A 15,782-nucleotide genomic window follows, 5' to 3' on the forward strand; every position below is an offset into this window, starting at 1 on the left:
GACTTAGGATGAAAACAGTATGAAAAAACTCAATAATTTTAAAGTGTTGGTTACGTGTTAAAATGATAATATTTGAGATATACTGGTTTAAATAAGATATATTATTAAGATGAATTTTGCCTGTTTCTCTTTACCTTAAAAAGATAGTATCACATATGCGGCTTGTATTATATTGGACAGTGCTGACTTAACCTCTTTGAGCCCTATTCCCCATCTAAACAACAGAGTGATGGCTATACTTCCTATCCCACACTGCTAGTGATATGTTGGCTGCGTCCCCACCCAAATCTCATCTTGAATTGTAGTTACCATAATCCCCAGGTGTCATGGGAGGTACCTGGTGGGAGGTAATTGAATCATGGGGGCAGTTACCCTCATGCTGCTGTTCTCATGATAGTGAGTGAGTTCTCATGAGATCTGATGGTTTTAAAAGGGGCTTTTTCCTCTTCGCTCAGCACTTCTCTCTCCTGCCGCCTTGTGAAGATGTGTTTGCTTCCCCCTCTGCCATGACTGTAAGTTTCTTGAGGCCTCCCCAGCCATGTGGAACTGCAAGTCAGTTGAACTTCTTTTCTTTATAAATTACCCAGTCTCAGGCAGTTCTTTGTAGGAGTGTGAGAATGGATCAACACAGCTAGAATAGTTCTAAAAGTACCCAGTACTATAAAGAAATAAGGTATTGACTCCCCTTTGTCTTCTGGAGACTGGGGGGGTCCTGGTTTTTTTTTGGCTGGAGCCACAAATCTACTGCCTGGAAAGGCTGACAGTGTTTCTGACTTGGTGCTTCATGGGAGACTGAAATCGAGGCTTTGCACATGAAAATCAGCCTGGGTCAAAGCAGGGGCAGGGGCTGAGGAGTTGCGCGGAATAGGTAGGATATCAGCCGTAAGGCATTTGGGATGCTTGAGGCTTTGCCTCCAGAGAGAGGCCTCTCTGCCCAGCCTGTTCCGGTTTCTGCTGTGTTCGGCAATACTAGTAACAATTCTGAGGGTCCAGTGTGTGCTACTCACTTTACTGACACCATCTCTAGCTCTCACAAAGCTCTAATATTAGTCTCCTTTTCGGATGGAGATATTTGAAAATCAAAAATGTTAAATAATTTGCTCATAGTGAGTGGATAAGCTATTACTGAAAGTGGGGTCGGCCATTGAAACCATGTCTTTTAAACATCCTTGCACCATGCTGTGCCTGTAGATTGCCCACTTGCTGGGCACTCTACCATCAAGTGGGAAGGTGGGAAGCTGTGTAGAAAATGACCAGAATTTCTCTAGTGGCCACTTCCGAGGGTTCTGTCCAAGTAAAGAGACTTCTGGAAGGAATCATGGGAGAGGATGGAGGGCCCCTAAGAAAGCATCTACGCCAGTGACTATCAACCATGGCCACACATCAGCATCACCCGGGAGCTTTAAAACACAATGATACCTGCATCCTACCCCCAGACTCCAGTGTGACTGCTCTTGAGGGAAGCCTGGGTGTGTTTACAAGCTCCCCAGGTGATGGGTCAACAGCCAGTGATCTCTGGTCAGGCCAGCTACTTCAATATCCAGATGAGGAGGCTGAAGCCCCAGAAGGCACTAGCTGGGCCTTTGCTACTGGCCAGCTGGATGACCTAGTCTTAACCTTTCCTTACTGTGCAACGAGGACGACGATGGGCCAAGACCTGTCCTTAAGTACCTTTCAATGAGTCTGCTTATTGCAAAGGTTCAAACAATAAAGGAGGTTCCATTACCCCCTTGGTTACCCTGAAAATTCCATTTTCTGGAGCAGTCTATTCTACCTCAGCCTCTGCAGTCATGTCAACTCGGACACGTTTTGTTTCGTCTCTGAACTGCAAGGCCTCCATCAGTCAAATGAGGGTAATTCTACCAACACCTGAGGATCCTACATTATTGTGAGGATCATGCACAATAATGTCAGTAGAAATTGCTTTGCCAACAGAGGCCAGATGTTAGTTACTGCTGGTGTTGGTATTATTCTACAAGGATTTAGGTCAACTGAGGATTGATTCTGAGGTATACGGAAGGTGGAGCAGACTGCATAATATGATCGTGGCTAAATCATATCTTTGGGCCAGAAAGGGATCTAATAGTAGTGATCCACTGTGTTTAAGATAAAGGAGGCTTGGCCGGGCGCGGTGGCTCAAGCCTGTAATCCCAGCACTTTGGGAGGCCGAGACGGGTGGATCACGAGGTCAGGAGATCGAGACCATCCTGGCTAACACGGTGAAACCCCGTCTCTACTAAAAAATACAAAAAAAACTAGCCGGGCGAGGTGGCGGGTGCCTGTAGTCCCAGGTACTCGGGAGGCTGATGCAGGAGAATGGCGTGAACCCGGGAGGCGGAGCTTGCAGTGAGCTGAGATCCGGCCACTGCACTCCAGCCTGGGCGACAGAGCGAGACTCCATCTCAAAAAAAAAAAAAAAAGAAAAAAAGATAAAAGAGGCCAAGAGAAGACCACAAATGTTTGACCTGCTGCTGGAGACGTGGAATCCACTCTTGCTCTCCACTCTTGGCTCAGGCTGGTCCATTGTCCTGGCCACCTTTCATTTCCTCAAAGAAGCCCAGCTCTTCCTATCTCTGAGCCTGCCCTGGGGCCCATAGTGTTAGGGGTTCCTCTCAGGAGCCCTGGGTATGTATGTACCATGCCCACGAAGATGGCTGAGCTTCCAACAGCCCTGCTTCTCAGGTGGGGAGGGTAAGACACAGAGAAGTGTGGTTTACTGGGGGCCAAACTGTGGTGAGCGGTGTGACTCCCCATTTATGGCAGTGTCTGAATCTCCGGAACCTGTGAATATGTTACCTTTTGTGGCAAAAGAGACTTCACAGATGTGATTAAGGTTAAGTACCTTGAGGTGGGGAGGTTATCTTGGCAAGCCTGATGGAATCACATATCATTAATGTAATCACAGGGCTTGTAAGTAAAAGGAGGCAGGAAAGTCAGAGTCAGAAGGAGATGTGATGAAGGAAGCAGAGGTGTGAAGGAAAGTGGGGAGAGGGAAACAGATCTAAAGATGCTATACTTCTGGCTTTAAAGTTGGAGGCAGGGGCTATAAGCCAAGGAATGTAAGCATCCTCTAGAAGCCAGGAAAGGTAGAGAAATGGATTCTTCCCAAAGCATCCAGAGGGAATGCAGCCCTGCCAATGCTATGATTTTAGCCCAGTAAGACTCATTTCAGGCTTCTGACCTCCAGAGTTTTAATCATCAATTTGTGTTGTTTTAAGCTTCTAAGTTTATAGTAATTTATCACAGCAACCATAGGAAACTAATACAGCAGGAGAGCTTGGGCTTTGGCTTTGTATCCAGAGATCTTTTCCACAACTGTTGCAGGAGAGCTGGAACAGCTCACAGGACAGCTGCAAGGACGGTGAGCCTACTACTGGGGAGAAGCCCTTTCCAGAGCTTGGAGCACCAGAGAGGGGCTGGGCTCTATTTCCATCTTAGCCACTCACAGAGCTCCTCCTTCTGGAGCCTTAGTTCTTCATCTGCAAGGGGTTGAATTCTTCATTGGTAGGTTCCTTCCAGCCTTCACATTCTAGGATGCTATGAGTCCAGCCCATCACCCTCCCCCAGCCTGCAAACTTCTGCTGTGGGACAAACTGTTATTTTCCTAACACTTCCAACTGGGTATAGCAGTATGATGGGAAAATTGGCTCCAGAAGCAGGCAGACAGACCTGCATTTGTACCTAGTGACCTGGGCAAATTACTTAGGCTCTTGGAGCATTGGTGTCCCCATTTGGAAAACATGGATAATAATTTTCACCATATATAGTTGTAGGGGGTTGAATTGGATCGGAGAGTAATGTGCTTAGTACTGGGCTGGGCACCTGGTGACAATGGTTATAATTGCATGCCAGGCTTGAGGAAGAGAGCATGAGAGACCACTCACCCCTGCTGGCAATGCTGGCAAACTGTGCAGAAGTGGGCAAGGTGGAGACCAGCCTGGTGCGCCATGAGCTGAGGTTGTTGTTACAAGCTGGGAGGGATGGTGCTTCTGGCTGGGGATATCTGACACTTGGTACTAAGTGGGGCTGAGAAGCTGGACCCTCTGCATTGGGCTTTTAAGGGAGATGGTGATCCTGAGTTGTGTGCGTGTTGGGAGCAGTCATTGGGTAGCCACTGGGACCAGCCAGGGTTGTTCATACTTACTCAAATGGGTCGCTGGGGTCAGCTTTCTGCAGTTCTGGAGGGATTGGGATCCGCTTGTAGTACATCTCCCAGTCAAAGGCTCCCCGCATGGCATCCCCTGCCTGTGTCTCGTACCGAAAGTCATCATGGTCAATCACGTCAATCATCGGGCACACAATGGTCTTGCGGTTCCGAGCAATGCGGTCTGAAGAAGCCAAGACATGCCTATCAGATGAAGCAGGATGGGGGAGCAGCTAAGTGCACCATCCTGTTCTGCAGCTTACTTGTATTTTTAACACCTCTGAACCCTCAGTTTGACAATCCATGCGGGGGAAGGGAGAGTGCAAGCTTTAAGCAAGAGGGACCAGGGTTCTCATCTCAGTCCTTTTCCCATCAATGGGGCCCTGAGTCAGCTGCACAAATAATATCTCCAAACCCCAGTGTTCTCCTCTGTGCAATGGGTTAAGAAGAGGCTCTGCCTCATAGATTACGAGGACTGAACACAGTATGTTTGAAAATGCTTAGCATGCATGCCTTATTAGCCTAATGATCAGTACCACTATGGAAAAAGATAGGTTTCCTTCTGGGAAGGCCCTGTTCTAGTCCTGCGAGGCTCCGCATTCCAAGTCCTGAGCTTGACTTACGGCCCAAAGCAGCAGGCACCCCAGCACTTTCCTTCATAGCAGACTATGTGCCCCTAACAGCTCACTGGCACCCTAGGCTGTAATCAGTGAGCAAATGGCCCTCCTTGCAAGAATTCAGCTCAACTTTTTCAATCATTGGAACTATGGATGGGGGAATGAACTGCCCCAGGAAGTTTGAGCCCTCAAGACTGGAGGTATGTAAGCAGGGCCTGGTGGACCATCACCCTGCAGGGATGCCAGAGGCTGGGTGATTCCAAAGGCAAATGGAGGAAGCTGATTCTAGAAAATTGAGTCTGTCCAACCTACCAACATAATTCCAGCTTTGGTTTGCTTTGCCTTTCTTCTTTGTGCCAAGAAACCCTGACCACAGCCAGGGGGTAACAGTGAGCTACTGGGTCCCGAATCCGCTGTGGGGGACAAGTGGGCTATTCTCAGTGCCTGGCTGCTTTGGACCAGAAGTCAAATTCAAGGCTTGGAAATGGGAGCCTGGTAGGGCCAGGGCAGTCAGCAGCTGCCTGGGGCCCAAGCTTCCTTCATCAAGTGATAGCACATTTTTCTTCCAGGGGAGAAAACAGCATTTTTGCTTTTTTCTAAACTGCAAGGCACGATCCATAGGTGGGGTCATGAAATTGATTGTGCGTGCATTTGTAATGAACCAAAAAACAATACTAAATATCAGGCTGCATTTCAGGTGATAAGGGATACTGTGACAGGTGATACTCTTTCAGGAACATGTTTCAGTCATACTGCATGAGTGTGTATATCTGTGTACTGGATTGAGATGCCCAAGGTATTTCTTACTGGGGCACATGGTTTAAAGAGTTTGAGAAATACTGTTTTTGGCAGCGTACCCCCACATGTGGATCAGGGGCCATCAGTGCCAGATGCCCCTGGGGGTGTGTTTAAAAAACTCATGTGCCTGCCCCCGACCCAGGCCCATTGAATCAGAATCTCTGGAGGCTGACTTGGATTTGCCGTGTGGACAGATTGCCCAGGGATTCTTAATGAAGCTTAAGAATCTCCTCCAGGGAAAGATCTAGAGTAGGGCCTCCCATCTAATCGTTCATGGCCGTTCAGCGGACTTCAAGTCCAAGAAGGGCTGGGACTGAGGACACAGTGCCCTGCTGGCTGCTGGCTGACTGTGGGAGGCACGAGGTCAAGGTAGCTTTGGAAGGCAGTGTTCTAAGGCACTGTGCCCACCTGGGGACAGAATGCCCAGGCTCAAATCCTGGTTTTCTCACCTCTTAGCAGTATAACCTTGGATAAGACTATCTGATGTCTCTGAGCCTCCATTTCCTTGCTGACAAAGGGGAGGAAGACAGCACCTATCTCATGGGGTCTCTGTGAGGTCCGAGTGGGATGACAGAGCCACGGCGCTCAGTGCAGCCTCTGGCACATAGTTGGCACTCGGCGATGCTCTCTGTGACCAGGATCACTGAGGGCAGCTCAGAAGCGGGAGAGGAAGGCTGAACATCTCCCTCACTCCGTGCCTCTCGGTTTTCTCGTTTGCAAAAAGTGGATAATAATGCCTGGTCTGCCTGCCTTACCAGGCAACGGTCAAATTCAAATGTCAATGTGCCTGAGAAAGTGAAGGGGTTCTGAGAGCAATTGTAATGATAATGATAATGATGATGATGATGATGATGATGATGATGAAGGAAATGATGATCAACAGTGGCTTTCCATAGGGGAATGAATCCTCCTTAGGCTCAGAAATGTGTGTTCTCCAAAGGAGGCAGAGTGAGCTGTGCACGGAGGTGTTAATGGTTTCACAGACAAAAGCCATGATGCGCTCTGTCAGCTGCTGATATTAGCAGGGACAGACTTTTAAATCTACGCTAGTGGTTCACATTTCTATTGGAAGAAGCAAAAAACGAAACAACAACAAAAAACCAACAAGGGGATGTTTCTTCCGTGTATGTCTGCAGATTATGAAAATTGCCCTCATATATTTCCATAGAAACAGAGTTAAGGGCTATTTAGACTACAAGCTCAGCTTCGAACCCCACCACTTCATTCTCTTTATGAGTCACCGAATGACCCTACAAATGCGTTGTTCCTTCAGGACTATAAATTAGGCAATTTACGGTGAGGCTTTTTTCTTTTTCTTTTTTTTCTTTCAGTAATAAGAGGCAAATGCAGAATATCTCTTGGTTTAATTAAATAAACAGTTTACCAGAAATTCTGGGTTATATCCTTTCCCCAGCCCAGTGAGATCCTAGACCCTTGGGGTCGGAAGCACAGAATCGAATAAGAAAGTTCCTTGCTGATCTGTGTTACAGATTTGCGGGATTATCTTTCTGTGTGTTTGTGTGGGTTCTGCTTTCTGTCCTCTCCCTTGAATGGTGGCATACCCTAACCAGTGCTTCTCAAAGTATGGTCCCTAGAACAGCAGCACTGGTATCACTGGGAGCTGGGTAGCATGCAACTTGTGAGGCTCCACCCCGGGCCTCCTGGATCAGAAATTGTGGATAGGGGCCAGCATCTGTGTTTTCACAGTCTTTTAAGTGATTCCGATGCACACTCAAGTTTGCCCTAAACTTCAGTCCTCTTTGCTCCCTAAGCTTTCTATAGTGGAGAGCTTACCCATCCTTTCTTAAGGAGTTCATTTTTCTCTCCAGATGATAACTCTTCCCCAGTCTGCCTCCAGCCCTGGCTGTGTCCTCCACCTGACTCCCAGTCTCAATGGGACAGTTCCTCTTCCGTGTCTGCCTGTCAGAACCAGCACACTGCCCTCGTCAAAACCGAACTCCTCAAGATTCAGGCCTGATTCAGGCATGTTTCACCCAGCCTCCAGTCTTCCCATCTCCCATCTGTCTGTAGGCTGTGGTGGTGGGCTCCTGGATCATGCTGCCCTCTCTACAGCCCTTCCCTGATATCTGCCAGGAACGCTTGTCTAAGAGGAAGTGAATACAGGGAGGCAATATATAACTGCGAAGGAGAAGAGACTTTCGAGCCCGACAGATGGTGACTTTGACACTTATGGCCCAAGGGGACAAGCGAGTCATTCAACATCTCAGAACCTTAGTTTACTACATAAGGGGTATACTTATGACCTGCATGATTTTGTGAGAATTAGAGATAATGCTTATAACTACCTGGCTCACAGTGGCAGCACAGTCTATGGTAACTCTTCTAAGTTGACATGATGATGACCCCCACAGTTTGGCTATTAACAGCAAACAGCATGGGCTTGCTTTGCAATAAAATGAAATAATCTGAGGAAAGCAGTCACATCACTAGATGCAGATATGCTGTGTGACTTTGGGTAAGTCAGTTCTCCTCTCTGAGTCTTAACTTCTCTGTCAAATGAAGGCACAGGACTGGTTAGATTTTAATTTTGAGCACTCCTGAGCTTCTGAATCCCTCATGGCACCTGGCATTGTGCTGGGGGCATCTCGAGCAGGCAAGGGAAGCCTCATGGGTGGCTCTCTGCTGCAGGAGGGGGCCACTGGCGCAGGCTCATTGCAGTTCGCCTCCCTCCAAGTGGGAAGGGCTCCCTTACCGAGCAAGGGGGGAAGCCAGTTGACATTGGCTTCACAGTGTGAATCCAAGAACGTGATGACATCCCCAGTTGCCACTGAGGCCCCCAGCATTCGGGTCCTTATCAGCCCTTCCCGTTTCTTGGTTCGAAGAATTCGCACGCTGGGGAAAAGAGCCATGTAGTCTTCAAGAGGCTTCTTCAGGTGCTCTATGAGACAGAAGAGGACAGACGGGTGAGAACAGTTGCTTAGTAGTCATCCTATGACTGCTCCCTTACATGTGAACTGCACTTCACAGTCTAGAAACAGCTTTCCTGTACACTGCCTCACCAGACCTTTCAGACAGGGCGAAGAACGGCAGGGCTCATCACCTGTGTACTACAGATGGAGAAATTAAGGCTTAAAGAGGTCCAGAGATGGTACCACGACCTGGAACCCTTCTGTCCAAGGGTGTGAGTATTTGTGGTTTATGCCTGACTGGGAACCGTTCCCTCATCTTCTGGTAACAATATTTTTATTTTTCTTTGGAACACTGCCCCTTCCCTTCTCAGTCCATTAGACTTTGGTGGGGCTGATTCCATTCCATGGGTCCAACATGTGGTATAGGCCTGATCAGTCAGGGCATTCCATTCCCTTGGCCACGGTGATTGTCTCAAGGATGGCCATGTGACCTTAGTTGGTCCAAATAATGGGTCCTGAGAATGTTTTGTAGGATTATTGAAAAATGAGACCCTTTCCTTTTGCTAGTTGGTTGGCCCTACGTTTGGAGCCACTGGTGACATCTTTGGTGAAATGAGGTGATGAGAGGTGGTAAGCGAATATGATGAGACTGAAGCCAACCTGTAAAAATAGGAGTCAAGACATGGAGAGAGAGAAAGACATTGTCCTGATGACATTTCAGTTCCCTAGACCCACGTGCCTGAAGCAGACAGACTCCTAGATACTCTTATTACACAAGACAGCAAATTCCTCTCCTTGCTTATTCTAATGTGGGTTGGATTTCTGCCCCAAGCCTGGATAAATTGTTTTAAATAAATATCAAAGACAGTCTATTTCTCCTAAAAGTCTCAGCCTCAACGTTGGTGTCTCTTGATTTTAATCAGGCTTGGTGTCCTTTATGAAGACTCTAGGACGGCTGCAAAAGAAACCTACAGCATACATCATACTTACTGATGAAGTGTGGAATGCTTTCCTCCTCTGATCAGGAGAAAAGCTGTATGCTTTCACAACATCTATTCAATATTGTACTAGAATTCCCAGCCAGTGTAATTGGTAAGAAAAAGAAAAGGCATAAGGATTAGATATACAGCCAGTGAATTCCTGGGTTTGCTGTGGAAACATGATGGTCTTCTTCTAGCTGTGTTTCCCCAGTCACTGACAAACATACACTACCATCTAGATTTTTGCCACATTCATCTACTTTACTACAATTTACTTAGTTGTTTTAAAAATCAACTAACTTTTACAAATTAAACTTTTTATTAAATTTATTTTAAAGGGAAACTTTAAACACCATAGATGAAAAATTGGTATCATTTTTAATAAAGAGCTAATAATTAAAAATCTCCAACAAATAAAAACTTGTTGTAAGGTTTTAGATTTCTACCAGATACTGCTGCCTCTCCACAACTGTGAGCTTAAGGTCTGTCCTCTCTTTGTCAAGCAGGGAGCTATGGAAAACCCACCAAGGCTCCTCATTTCAGGTGATCAGAAGAATGAAAGAGAATTGAAAAGAGAAGGCTTTCCCTCCACATGATCCAGTGTTACTTTTAATGCAAAGTCTCTGAACCACCTGTAATCATTTTAGGTGTGACTTAAAATCACTTTTGGGCCAGGTACTGTGCCTACAATCCCAGCACTTCAGGAGGCTGAGGTGGGGGGATCGCTTGAACCGGGAATATTGAGGCTGCAGGGAGCCATGATCGAGCCACTGCACTCCAGCCTGGATGACAGAGCGAGAACCTGTCTCAATGAATGAATGAATGAATGAATGAATGAATGAATGAATGAAAGAAAAAAATGACTTTTGCATTGGTACACTTAGGGAAACACTGCTTCCATCACTGTGATTTTTGTCACCAGGAACTTCATTGAGATGAAGTGTGTTTCGTGTTATGTTGTCTGGCATCTTGTAGGCAGGAGAAATTAGAAGACAGAGAAAAGATTATCTACATACATACAATCAGAAGCTAGAAGGCTAAAAAATGCTCCAGGTCTCTTCTTGCTTGTGCGCAAAGATTAATATGGCTTCCCTCGCCCTTTCCCACTTCTCTTTGGAACAGTGACTCTGTAGAAAGCAGAAATCAATTTGCCCTAATTGAGGGACTAAATCTTTCCAAAAGAGACTTTCTTGGGCAACAAGACAAGATAGCAAGAGGCATGATCACACTCCAAATATGCTGCTGTTCGGGCAGGAACACTATGTTTGAAAAAAGAAAAAAATCCATAGTCATTGTCTGTGACCACCGCTTCTTCTTGGCTGGGTTCAACTGATAGGTCATTACGACGAGAATGAGATAATCTCCTGTACCACACACCACTACTCCCATCAGAGGGAGAAATATCACCCTGGCCGGCTCTAATCATTGAGGCCCCCACTTGGGCAGAGCCCTATCGCTAAATCACCCCGAACGCAGATGGCCACAGTCATTACAGAGTGACCAATTAAGGCCTTCTGACAGCTTGTGGTAAAGTCAGAGCAATTATTTAGGGGCAATTATGCTCCTTATTAGACAGTGCATTTATACAAAATCAGGACTGTTGCTCTATTTTACCACACTATCTTCCTGGATGAGGATATTTCATAAAGTCATACAGTTTTAGATCTGGGAGGGACTTTAAATGAAGATGATGATGATTATGATGACAATTATAGAGAACAATTACAGAGCCCCTGCTCGCATGCAAAACTCCTTATTTCACCTGCATTATCTCTGATACCCACAACACCACCACAAACTGGGTACTATAGAAGGAGATGCTGAGGCTCAGAGTGGAGGACATGAGCCACTCAAGGAACATAGTTTATAAACGAGGATGCCAAAGTCTAAGACTCACCCTGCTTGATTGTAAAAGAACAGGCTCTTCCTACTGCACCAAACCTCATGTCTGCCTCGCTTTAGTCAGTCCCTTCATTCTACCCAGAGAAGAGCAGGGAGAGTCAGAGAAGTTAAATGTCTTACCTAGAATCAAACAGTGGGTCCTTGACACAGCAGGATTATAACCCAGTTCAGAGCTTTTTCCAGCCTCAGATTTACCCCAGCTTCATAAGCCCTAAGGCAGGGCTGACAATCTGCGTTCACCAAAGTGCCCACACTGATGGGTTTGGAAGGGACACCTAAAGCTCTGTTAAGAAAGATTCTGAGGCTGTATCCTGGCTCAGTATGAAAGTGTCAGGACTGAGAAGAGATGCCTCAGCATCTGACACAGCATCCCTAATGCCACATACTCATCATCCCTATTTTAGGGGCTGCCCTGATTGTAAACAGCACAGAATTGTTTTTATCCTTATGACCCCTAATTTAATAAAGATTCAGAGCCATCAATAGACACTGAGGCCGATTCTGAAGGTGGGAGCGCCCATCATTGTAAGGCATTACACAGGTGTTAGATGAGCACTTGTCAGAGAGCTGACAGATGGTTTCTGCGGCACATACATCTGGTGCCCCACCCATATCCCCTCTCAGCATTTAGTCTCATGCCTGCCTGCCCACCACCTGCCAGCATCTGCCATTCTTCCCCAGTGGCTGCACAGGTCCATGTGTCAGACCTCGGCCAACAACCCCCCGAGCTCCCTCGCCCCTCAGGTGGGATGACACTGAACACATGCTCCACGCTGGCTCCCAGAATTCCCAGTGGACCATGCATAGCCGCCCGCAGTGCTGTCTGTCACAGGCACTCTTCCTGGGGGCCCCTCTTTCTGTTCTCACTTACTTACTTTCTTGCTGATATTTCCTGGCATCTCCTCCCAAATAAACTATTTGCACTGTCCCAGGATCTGCTTCAGAAAACCCAAACTCAGATTCCAAGGAGCAGGCATGACTTAGAAGATCTCCGAAGCTGAATGCGTGATTCCATGAAGCTCACAGTGATAACTTCAGCACAGCAACATGCAGTTCTTTGGTGCCCACTTTCTCCGAACAGTGGCTAACATGTTTTTAGTACTCACTCAAACCACAGCCCCAGAAGCTTTACACCTGTTTAATCCTTTAATATTCACAAAAACTCTATGAAGCTAGTCACTAATTAGTATCCTCATTTTGCTGACGAGGAAACTGAGGGCACAGAGAGGTTAAGTAACTTTTCCAAGCTCCACACAGTAAGTGGCAGGTATCGGATTAAAACCCAGGCGATCTGGCTCCAGAGTGTAGTTTTCTTTGTTAAACTTTCAACATTAAGAATCGCTGCAAACATAGTTTTAAAAAGTAGAACAGAATGATGAACCTCCCATGTACCCATCCTTTAGCTTTATGTCTCTTGTTTCATCTCTGTCCCTGCCCATGGGATGATTTGGAAGCGAATGGAGTCTGTACTTGTAACCACCAAGCTGTAAGAGGAGAAGAGCCCAGGGGATTAATGGAGAAGGATGTAACAACTTCAACTTGTAGAACTCTTGCTCCTCTCCCAAGAACACTCCCAATAAGCTATCTCAGTGTTGGGCAGGCAGTAACTTCTCAGGAAATACTTGATTATCCCACTGGACTCCTCAGAGCCAATGCAAGGAGGATGGGGCAGGCAGGTAACATCACTTCTGATATCACCGGAGAGAAAACGGAGACCTAGGGAAGGGAAAGCCTTGCCCCAACTCTCTCAGCTGGTGAGGTCTGAGTGAGGCCAGAACTCAGGGCCCACGCTTCCCAGAGTCCTCTCCCTACATGCTGTCCTGAGTGTGTGCACATGTGTGTGTACACACACACACATATACACATACACACACACACACTGTGGTGTGTCTGGGGCCTGTGGCTCTCTTGGTTCCTGTCTTAAAGTGGAGCCTCTTCCTCCTGTCTGGTCTGAAGGGTTCTTAGGACTCTGATGATGGTTCTACCGGGTTGACTGTGGCACAAGGAGAAGTTGTTGTGGCTTGAATCATATCCCCCAAAAGATAGATTGAAGTCCTAACCCCTGGTGGTTGTGAATGTGGCTTTATTTGGAAACAGGGTCTTTGCAGATGTAGTTATGTTAAGATGAGGTCATACTGGATTAGGGTGGGCACTCATCCAATGGCTGGTATATTTTTAAGAAGAGAGAAATCCGGACCCAGACACACAGAGAGGATACTGCGTGATGATGGAGGCAGAGACTGGAGTAGTGAGTCTACGAGCCAAGCAATGCCAAGGCTTGCCAGCAATACCAGAAGCTGGGAACAGGCATGAAATCCTCTCAAGGCCTTCAGAGACAGCAGGACACTTTGATTTTGGACGTGTAGGCTCCAGAACTGTGACAGAATGAAATTCTGTTTTAAGCCACCCAGTTTTTGGTTCTCTGTTACAGCAGCCCTAGGAAACTAAGATAGGAATGGTAAGATTCTCACGCACTGGCACTGTGACAGTGACACGGCAGAAATACAGCCTGCTGGCGGCCTCTACTGAGCCTGGTCTGGAGCACTGCACTCCATGGCCTATGCACCGGCCAGGGCTCGCCCCTCTGTAGTCTAGACTGTTTGTAGCCATTCGAGCAGTCTTTAAAAGGAGCAGTACGTTGCATCTTGTTACTCTTCCACTCTCCTGTTTAAATTTAAACCCTTCAATGGCTTCCCCTGGCTCTTGGAAGAAGGGTCATACAGCAAGGCGTGCACAGTCAGTCTCTGTTCCCTCTCCAGCCTCGTCTTGCTCCCTCCCTCAACGATGCTCCCTCCCTTACTATCTTATTTCTGGTGTTCAAAGGCCTCATGATGTCCCCTTCAGCCTCAGGGTCTCTGCCCATGCTGGTCCTTCTGCCTGGATTGGTTGACATCCCAAGGCCTCCACACAATTCCTCCCAGTTAACTCCAGCTCACCCTTCAGATCCCAGTGCAAACTTCAACTCCTTACAAAGCCTTTCTTGATGTACTCAAACCTCAGTAGGTTCCTATGTCAGCCCCTTGCAAAGGCCTGGAACTCATCCTTCAAGGCACTCAGCTCAGATCACCCTGCATATTTGTGGAATTCCTCACTCTCTCTTTCACTCAACCCTAAGCTTATGAGGGCAACTTCTGTGAATGGTCCTCTCACCAGGGTGTCCCTCGTGCCTAGCACCCAAGCCAGAGGCGTCTGTGAACCTTCATCTTGTCTGAATTTCACAAGCCTTTGAAGGAAGCAGGTCCTAGTTCCACACCTTCACTTCAAGACAAGGTCCAGAAAACAATTCTCGTCCAAGGCTACACAGCTAACAAGTTATGTGCTGAAGACAGGATTCAGATATAGTTTCGTTTGTTCAGGAATCTTCACTACTCTGTGTAATCAGATCAATTCCCAAGTGGAATATTTCAGAGTTTCAATCTCTGATGCCACTGAGCCTTGCAGAAACACCACTGAGGAGCACCAAAAGTAGAGGAGCTCTACTGTGCCATGATCTGGCAGGATGCAGAGCATCTGGGAGAGCACCCCACGGAGTGGCCCAAGAGGGAAGAAGAGGAGGAGCAGCAGAAGGGAAGCAGGGGGGGGCCACCAGCCAGATGAGTCAGCAGCATCACCAGCGTCGGTTCTCTGGCCCCTGGGGTGCTGCTAACCATGCAGAGGCTTGAACTGGCTCTGGGACTTGTAGGTGTTCCGGGTCTTGTCAAGTCTTCGTTCTGCTTGGCTTCTGCTCTTAAAGCACCATAGTTCATCTGTTTCCTGGGATAGATTTATTCACTTGTAAATCTTGGTGTATCACAAGGTACTGGCAATCCATTTGGAGAGAGAGGAGAGTACACGTTAGTAAATAGCATCATCCCTTATCCTGTTTTGATACTCCGGTGTTTCCAACCAAAGGAAATGTTAAGATGAGGTGGGCCCTCACCTTTATCATCATTGTCATGATTTTTGTCAGGTGCTTACCGTGTGCCTAGGTCCTGTGCTGTCTGTCATTTCATTCTTTTTTTTTTTTTTTTTTTTTGAGATGAGGTCTCGCTCTGTCGTCCAGGCTGGAGTGCAGTGGTGCCATTTCAGCTCACTGCAGCAGTGCCATCTTAGCTCACTGCAGCCTGCACTTCCTGGGTTCAAGTGATTTTCCTACCTTAGCCTCCCGAGTAGCTGGGATTACAGACCTGCACCACCATGCCCGGCTAATTTTTGTATTTTTTGTAGAGATGGGGTTTCGACATGTTGGCCAGGGTGGTCTCGAACTTCTGATCTCAAGTGATTCACCCATTTCGGCCTCCCAAAGTGCTGGGATTACAGGCATGAGCCACTGTGCCTGGCCTCATTTCATTCTTGTGACAAATCTCCTAGTGACAACTCTCTTGTGACAACTTTCTTAGACAAAGAGAAACTGAGTCTTAGAAAAGTTCTATGTGAATCTGTGTTCAGACAGCTGGTAGGTGACAGCCAGGAATCAGAGCAGGTGTTTCTG

At 47.1% G+C, this 15,782-nt stretch overlaps 1 protein-coding gene and 1 long non-coding RNA gene across 4 annotated transcripts in view; one reads left to right on the forward strand and one right to left on the reverse strand.

Moving 5' to 3' along the window:
- LOC105482624 (polypeptide N-acetylgalactosaminyltransferase 10) overlaps positions 1-15,782 on the reverse strand; it is a 274,728-nt gene that overhangs the window by 36,953 nt on the left and 221,993 nt on the right. For all 3 annotated transcript variants that reach the window (XM_071098176.1, XM_071098175.1, XM_071098174.1), the window contains exons 5-6: positions 8,273-8,458; positions 4,145-4,328 (exon numbers count right to left, since the gene is read on the reverse strand). In XM_071098176.1, the coding sequence (XP_070954277.1) occupies positions 4,145-4,328; positions 8,273-8,458 (370 nt within the window). The remainder of the gene's footprint in view (positions 1-4,144; positions 4,329-8,272; positions 8,459-15,782) is intronic.
- LOC139363728 (uncharacterized) lies at positions 1,807-7,505 on the forward strand. Its single transcript, XR_011624557.1, has 3 exons — positions 1,807-1,853; positions 3,219-3,361; positions 7,389-7,505. It is a non-coding gene; the product is annotated as an uncharacterized lncRNA (long non-coding RNA).

This window comes from Macaca nemestrina, chromosome 6 (genome assembly GCF_043159975.1).
Source record: "Macaca nemestrina isolate mMacNem1 chromosome 6, mMacNem.hap1, whole genome shotgun sequence".
NCBI classification, from domain to species: Eukaryota; Metazoa; Chordata; class Mammalia; order Primates; family Cercopithecidae; genus Macaca; species Macaca nemestrina.